Genomic DNA, 8,772 nt, shown 5'->3' on the forward strand with positions numbered 1-8,772 from the left:
ATTTTAAATATTTCTGATTTTATCTTAAGCTGCCCGAGCCAAATATAACTTTTACTGCGGTATGGTAGTTCATATTTGTATATTGTCCTAAACATGTGAAACTTTTACTCAGTGCGGACACATGCTGTTGGCTAGAAGATTTATTACATATAATATAATTTTATGTACATTACTTTTTACAATTATTATTCTGCATTTAGCTTTGTATGTGAATTTAGGATAGTCCAAGAATCCTAAGTTGGTCAAACCTCGTGAGATATTATTGGTTTGCGACTGAAAATATCGTTAATCCTTATAAATAGCCTAATTTGTATATTATTCTAATTAGTAGTATAATTTAATATTTTAAGTACTATAGTTTGAACATTATATTTAATTAGCTATACATGTTTTCCCGAAAGGGAACTTAAGGTCGCCTACAGGGCTCACCTGTTTTCACCACTCGCACCAGTATACACTAGTGTATTGTCTGCCAGTCAATCAGTTGACACTTAATTGACGTCTAATTGACGTCACGTAAGGGACACATAACGTTGCTATTTGTACTATCGTGACGTCAGTAGAACGTGCGCATGCCATAAATCACGAGAATAATTATGTACTCTGTAAACTACAACACAGCATGACATATGAACTTCAAAAGTGAGAAATAAAACTATTTTTTACTCTTAATTTTGGTTTTATTTCCTCTTGAAGTACAACTCTTTCGGGGACCCTGCGGAAGTACATCTAGTTACCAAGTATACATGTTTAGTTCTATTCCATGTATCCATGTACGTAGCTTGCTTTGAACACAAGTTAACATTAATATCACAAGGGTTTCCTAATGTTATTATGCTCAAGTACTCAAGGAAAGAAAGATACACTGTCCTACAACGTAAACATTAAAAACTCTCAATTATTCATGCCTTTCAACTTCCCATCACTACTTTCGTTATTCTGGATTAAACAAATTCCGGTTGGTGTAATCGACCATAATGATAATGTCCGTATATCACCTGTCAGAGAGAAATATATTTCTCATGTTAAGAGATAAATATCTTATTGAGGGTCTTTTATCAGTTATTCACTGAGAATTCAACAGGTGTATAGAGATGAAGAAAAGCAACTCCAGCCAGACTTACCATCCGTATTTGTTTCAGCCGTTCCTCATATAGAAACACTATGAAAACAGTTCCCGTGATAGCGATTCTTTTAATCGGTCTAGCTTCGGGCGATGTTGTCAATAGTAAGTTTTTCAGTAAAGTCATTTCTGTAATATTTAAATTTTACTCTTAAAAGAATTTTTAAAAAGATATTATTATAGACAAATATTAACTATTCTGGTTGATAACCTTCTAAAAACTTATTTCCTTGAATTGTATTATGATTGAAAACTTGAAGAAAAAGAATGACATACGGGGTAGATATACATATATCATAGTTAAGGATCCTAAAATTTAACGATTTACAAATATTTATTAACAAATTATGGAGTTGAGTGTCAAACGCGAAAACGTTAAATAAGTTTTAGAGAAACAAAAAATATTATTTGATTTTAATCATAACATTTTAGTTTCTAATATGAATCCCACTTTAAGAGATCTTATATCCCTTATCAACGCTTTATTTTCTGTCCTTAAATCTTTCAAATACATTTTTATCTCTAGCCTTGAGTTAAGAGGCCCTTTTAAAGATATGTTTTATCTATGATCGTGAGTATTGAACGTTTTATCCCTTTGAAGAAATATTTTACCCCTAAATTTGATTTGTAATTGAGGTGGTTAAACTATTTAGAGCCAAAGAACACGACATTTCGAAGACGGTTATCTTCTATATTTTCCATAGAATTGAGAAAACTCGCTCAGCAGAACGTAAAGTCGACGATAGCTCACAATCTACCAGTCACACGTCAAAATCAACGAATGTTGCAATGTAAAAGACAGTCGAAATGACTAGAGGCACAGAGCAATCTCATTGGACCACAAATATGTCAGGTCTCCTGATATAGTTGTAGTAGATTTGTGTACCTTTATTCTACGTTAAACTTTATTTCGAAAGCTGACGTTCTATACAGTGGACGGCTTATAAAAACGTTTGTTAGTGGTTTAAGGTCTTGTCGACCTTCGAAGAAAATTGTTACAATGAAATTTTCAGCATCAGGCATTAGTGCCCAAAACCATGTTCCCCAGACTGAGCACAATCAACGATGAAGACGTTTATTCTAAAGGTAGCAAGAGACCTGAACATTGTTCATATAAAGTGCGATTATTCATCACTGGTGTAAGCAGTACCATTTGTGTGCATCTTGTGTTCACTTTTCTCGGTTATTTATCCTAAGTGCATTTTACTATCTATCGATCTATCCTTATACGTAACAGTTTGTCTATCAGCCTAAATCCACTTGTTTGATTTCTGATCAATCTTGTATTTTTGTTTTCAGGCTAAACTGAATCTTTAATTTTGTATTTTTTTGTGTGATTACCGAAAACCCTGACGATCTTTAGAAGGCTTTAGATGCTGATGTATCAACGGTGATTCTTGGGTGGCGCCCATTTCCTCTCCAGGTAGCCGTCCTTAATTTAGCAGTGAAAGACTAAAGAGGAGCACCGAGTCAACACATCTACTACTAACTCTTGGGCTACTCTGATACCAACGAATAGTGTGATTGACCTTCACACTATAAAGCTCCCACGGCTATAAGAGCAACGGAGTTTCAAACCCGCAACCAGCAGATTGCGAGTCGAGCGCCTTAACCACCAAACCATGCTAGGCCTTCTTTAATTTGTAGTCGACTGGATGTCTCTCTACTTTCTATTCATATATATATATATATCTACATCTTTTTGTTTGTTAGCTTATGTATTCGTTTGGTCATGTACTATATAGCTATCTTTCATCAGCAATTGTATTTTACTTTATTATTTTTAACCTTGAGACGTCATTTTATTTTATTTAATATATTACTGTTTTTCAAGATATTGATAAAGATGTGGAGTCGACGATTCAACTGTTGCAAAAAGGCATGGCTAGAGCAGGCAAGTTGCATCAAATAATGACGATGCCAAGCTCAGAAGAATTGAAAAAGTAAGTATGAGACATGATTTGTAGAAACAAAAGAGAAAAATACTGCGAACATATATATATTATTCATGATGCTAAAATGTTACGAGAGTCAATGTCAGTCAAGCCTTACAATAATTTATTTTACAGCTTGATTACTTTATTTTCATAAACAAGTTAAGGTTTATAACTGTTAAAAGGCAAAGAATTTGATGTAGTCGTAGCGAGAGAGCTTACTCGTCAGTTATGTCAGTGTATATAAATATCCGGTATATATTAGGGGCGGATCCAGGATTTCGGAAACGGAAAGCCAGATTCGAGAATTTTAGAATTTGCATTCCGCTTCCTGGAATTTGTTTTCCATTCGACAAATTAATTTTCACATTAACTTATAAACTTTCCACCTTTAATAAGATGGTGATCACTTTATTTACTTTGTTGAATGTACTTTATATGTCGATCATTTTATTCCTTTTCAGTGGTGAAAACTGTGTGCTCTAGTTTTTACCATAAGTTATTGTAGAAAATGACCAGAACTGTGTTAAAATTACAAATATATATATATATATTACAATTATGTTCCACTGTATTTCTTTATGATAATTTATTGCCTCATTTGTGTGGTGCACGTATATATAGGATATTATATCTATATATAAGATCTTTTAGTGGGTCAACTGTAAACTATGGATTTCGATTCCCCGTGGTGAACAGAGCGCAGATACCCTATTGTACAGCTCTGCTCTAAAACAATCAAAACTCTACTTAAGTTTTTGTACACTCTTTAACAAGAAAGTGACTCATATAATTTGATAAAATACGCGTCATCCCTGATGATCAGAACTGTGGCAACTTAATTAAATTTGTGGAAACCTCTCTCTTGCAATATTCGATATCAAAATGAACAACTAATGAGTGGAAAAGTTGAAATACTTTTCATGTACTGGTAATATTTACAGAACTATATCAACCATGACGTTATATATTTTTTCCATTAAACCTACAACCACAACATGTGGACGAAATGTTACATTTCTTAAGCTCATTTTAAACAGTAATTTTTACCATTTTTATCAAAAACGTCGTGGTGCACAACTTGTCGCATTTCTAAATTGCTTTCTGTTTAAATATTAAAAATTACAAAGAAGCACTCGTTTTTAAATGTCGGCTAAAAGAAAGGAACACAGTGTAAAATATTATTCTCTCTGTCTTTTACTACATATTTCTGATATTACTAAATAATTTTCGAAGCTGCGTATATTTGGTTATGATTAAGAGCAGTCGATATTTTTTTAGTTAAATAAACGAATATATTAAGATTTTTTAGGGCAACCGAATACTAACACACCAACAGATGGAGTGGGTGGGTGTTTTTCTTATAACAAAGCCACATCGGGCAGTCTGTTGTGTCTGTTGAGGGGGGAATCGAACCCCTCACTTCAACGTTGTAAATCCGAAGACTTACCGCTGTCCCACTGGGGGACCAAATGGAGTGGAAAATGACGCGTTGGGTTATTTGCAAAACAATTTACTTCGATAGATATACAGATATCAAAACAGAATAATGTTTTTGTTTTTTGTTGTTGTTTTTCAGTATAGATAAAAAAGTGAAGAATGTGCTTACCACGGCTTTTAAGGAGACACTACTGAAACTGGTCAAGCGGGTCAAGAGAGAAACTGACCATACAAGAGCCATGCTTAAAAACATACATGAAAAAGTACGATATATTTGGCGTATATATATGTTGATTTTATATATATTAATTGAAAGTTTGAAATACAATTATGTTTATCATTTATTGAGCATGAATTTTCACGTTGGTTTCTTTAACCTAATTTATTTCGATTACATAAAAAGCAGAAACGCTGCCCGACTGGCGGCAGTTTGTGTTAGTACTTACTAATCATAGTATTAAATTGTAATGTTCTTTATATATTGAAAATGGAATCGTTTATTGAAGAAATAATAGTTTTTAAGAACTGCAGTTTCTCAGTACAACATTTAAAAATTACATCAATAAAGATATAATCAAACCCACCCTCACGTACAGTCCTAATGAAAGTCGTGTTATTGTTGTGAGGAGAGTACTTTTATTTAAAATTGTGTTCTATTATAAAGAAATGGTTGTTGCACATACCACAGTTATTTTCTAATTGTCTGAATTTTGAATACCAAAACTGTGAAAATGTTATGGATTTTTGTTTGTGGTGTCGTTTAATAGATGGCACAGGAGTTTTGGTAACTTACATATATACTGACATACACGTTACGTTCATTATAGTAAGAAGATTAATGAGTTGGTAAGTCTCAGGACTGAAATCACGTAACATATTAAATTCGGAGACGAATTGCTTTCTGGTGGCTCAACGATCAGTTTGAGGGCTTATAACACTAAATATCGGGGCTATATCCCTGTGCTTATTAACAAATAAATTAAAGACGTGCTGCCTGTTTTCAAAAACTGACATAAATGTGTATCATTTAGTAAGCCAAATCCATCTTAGAATAGTATATAAAATAAATTTAAAAACATATTTTCTGTACCATTTTCTTTGTTAAAACGGAATTGTTTATTGTGACATATTAATATTTTATTCTTTACTACGTAGGCTAATAAATCAGGAAAGTTGTTATACATTTACAACATTTTCTTTTAAATGAACAGTAGCTATGGTTATTTCTTCATGTTGAATTTGCATATGAAACCAACTGTAAAATATTATTAATTTTACTCCTCCCTGTGTGATAATGAAACAGCAACCAGAAGTGCGAGAATACATACAAAATTATAGAAAGGCTAGAAAGACTCCCCGAAAATAAATAATTATCAATTCACTATTTATACTAAACACTTTAAAATGAGTACCAAAATTTAGTTTCACGGATAAATAACTTATATGTTGCTTGTTTTTTCATGTAGATCACCTTATTCTTCATCTCTATTTAGTGACTTCATATCTTCATCTTAATCATCACTGTCATAAATAAGGGCACATTATAGCATATAAATTGGTTAGAATTATCAGTTAGCAGGGGTTTTTCTTTGTATAAAAGAATTTTCTTTGAGAGAAAATGAGACGAAACTAAATCCAAACAGCCTAATTATAAGTTTACATTTATCTGTGTTTACAGAGTGTATATGTCTGCCTATGTTCGCATTTATATGTCTAATACTTTTATGGTTTATATTCGATCTTATCTGTAGATTTAATAACAGTTATTCAGCAATGTGTTTTTTACTACAAAGTTCTACTGTGATTTTCTCTTTTTGTAATTTTTGGTAGGTGGAGAAGCTCAAACTTAAAATCCCTGAGCTTCAAGCACAAGGAAAGTCTAAAGAAGAAATAATTAACCTGGTGAAACAAAAAGCAAGGAGCTATTTAAGACAAATGCTAGATGGTGTTAAAGCTGGTAAGATAACAGAAAGATTTAAAATGCACTGTATAAAATAGTTTTATATGTAGTTTGTTTGTAATTAAGCACGAAGCTACACAATGGGCTATCTGTGCTCTGCCCACCACTGGTATCGAAACCCGATTTCTAGTGTTGTAAGTCCGCAGACATACCACTGTGCTACTAGGGTGCTTTTATAGGTAGAGATAATGAAATTAATAAGGATAATTAATATGATACGTACACATACCCTAAGCGAAAATATTGTTCATTTATAAAGATATCGCAATCCAAGTGAACAGTTTGATGGAAACTAGGGTAAAACTTTACTCTGGTGCAAATATTTATATAATAAATAAGAGGTTATTTATCCTACTATTTGCAAGATACACCATCTTAGAACGACCCCAAAGTGCTTACTAGTTTTGGTTAATGTGGTATTTAAGCTATGATAGGCTTACGAAAGAGTCTTAATTCTGGAAAAAATAGATTTTGTTTACATTTTTTAAAAATGGTATAATAAAACATTCATATTTCAAATTTTGATTACCTTAATCTCATGTGTAATTGCTACTTTTACGGCCCCAGTGGCACAGCGGTATGTTTACGGACTTAAAACGCTAGAAATCGCGTTTCAATACCCGTGGTGGGCAGAGTACAGACAGTTTATTGCGTATCTTTGTGCTTAACTTTAAAACAAGCAAACTTCCTAGCGAAAATGAATTTAAGTTTAAAATGACATTATTACACCACTCACTTATTGTGTTTTAAAAATAGTTAAACCAAAAGAAATGTTCGTCATTTTTCTGTAAAGTTGCCAATTTTTAATGAGGTATCTCCAAAAATTAATGAGGTATTCCAAAAAATAGTGTGAGTACTCCTCGGGTAGGTGTATAAGCCATCTTCATTTTTTAAGCAGAAAAAATATAAAATACGACTACTAGGAATTATGAAATTCAATTGTTTATAAAATTGAATGAAATTTAGAAAAATGACCTAATATTTATAAATCAAAACAATATTCCTATTAGAAATACAAAGATGCTTTTAAAAGAAAACGTAAAGGTATAAGTGAAGTTCGCGCAAAGCTACACGAGGGATATCTCTACTAGCCATCCCTAATTTTACGATGATGAATTAAAAGAAAGGCAGCTAGTCAACACCACCAGTGTTCCCTCTATACTGTGCGGCTGCGCAGCCGCACAACAGCCAATAAAATACCGCGCACATCCTCAGTAATGGCGAGGAGTCTCAAACATGTTGACGGCCTTACAGACCCTAGCAGTCAATAGGCCTAAAGCCCAAATAACCAACTGGTATCATTGCATAGCGGCCTAATAATCTAATATGGTCGATGGTCGAAAATACCCCACTCTAAAAAAACTGGTAGCGCACATCATGGTGCACATGAAAAAATTCATTCCGTACGTGGATTGAAAAAATTAGAGGGAACATTTCCCACCACCAATTCTTGGGCCAATCTTTTATTAACAAAAAGTTTGAGTCATCCTCACATTATAACGCCCTCATAGCTGAAAAGTTTATATTTATATATTATAAGAATGCTGAATTGTTCAGAAAATAGGTAACTTAACCTGTTAGAAATAATAAAATGTTTTAAAAGGAAAACGAAAGCAATGATATAGGTAATACGCTGATTTTCTAACAGAAAAGCTCTAATCAAGTCTTGCTTTCAAAAATTACAAACTCTTTCTTTTACAGTGAGATAAATAATCTTTACTTGTGCAGTTTAAACAATAAAATGTAACTTTATTCTAGCACTTTTGTAACATATAATATGCTCCTTAATGAGATAATCTGTCAGTATTTTTAATGCTGTAAAATTATTCTTTCCGGCATTGACGTAAAATAAGTATTTGAAAGTTAACATTTAAGATAACGATGTTCTGCTGTTATCTGCCATTAAAATGCATGTACAAGACTGTTATTAGATAAGGAACAACAATGAATAATAAGATAAGCAAAATAAAAATAAATTTGACCTACCGTATTTTTCGGAATATAAGACGCACCTGTGTATAAGACGCACCCTTATTTTGAAGACAAAGTTTTGGGGGAAAAAAAGCTACAGTCGCATTTGAAAGATTTCTATTGAACAAAAATTGAATTAGTATATATTGTTCTAAACACAAAAGAGCTCAAAACATCAAAATAAGAAAATACCGTAAATCAAAAAATAGTTTACTGTTATTTAGTTTGGTTCAAAACCTACAAAATCTTCATTGCTTTCACTGTAATTTATTTTTTTATTATTTAGGGAGCATTATAAAAAGTTATGTTTTTAAAAGAAAAAAACTACCATTGTTATAAATAGC

The 8,772-nt window shown here is 32.4% G+C and overlaps 1 protein-coding gene across 1 annotated transcript; it reads left to right on the top strand.

Moving 5' to 3' along the window:
* Positions 1–1,073: 1,073 nt before the first annotated feature.
* LOC111085782 lies at positions 1,074–6,495 on the top strand. Its single transcript, XM_022385986.1, has 4 exons — positions 1,074–1,228; positions 2,958–3,066; positions 4,637–4,760; positions 6,328–6,495. Exons 1-4 carry the CDS (start codon positions 1,165–1,167, stop codon positions 6,493–6,495), a joined length of 465 nt encoding a protein of 154 aa, XP_022241694.1. The 5' UTR covers positions 1,074–1,164.
* The last annotated feature ends 2,277 nt before the right edge of the window (positions 6,496–8,772 follow it).

This window comes from Limulus polyphemus, unplaced genomic scaffold (assembly GCF_000517525.1).
Source record: "Limulus polyphemus unplaced genomic scaffold, Limulus_polyphemus-2.1.2 Scaffold616, whole genome shotgun sequence".
Classification (NCBI taxonomy): domain Eukaryota; kingdom Metazoa; phylum Arthropoda; class Merostomata; order Xiphosura; family Limulidae; genus Limulus; species Limulus polyphemus.

Coding starts and splice junctions, on each gene's coding strand:
- LOC111085782 (XM_022385986.1), top strand. CDS start 1,165: ATGAAAACAGTTCCCGTGATAGCGATTCTTTTAATCGGTCTAGCTTCG. Junction 1,229..2,957: donor TTCGGGCGATGTTGTCAATA/GTAAGTTTTTCA, acceptor CTGTTTTTCAAG/ATATTGATAAAGATGTGGAG. Junction 3,067..4,636: donor AGCTCAGAAGAATTGAAAAA/GTAAGTATGAGA, acceptor GTTGTTTTTCAG/TATAGATAAAAAAGTGAAGA.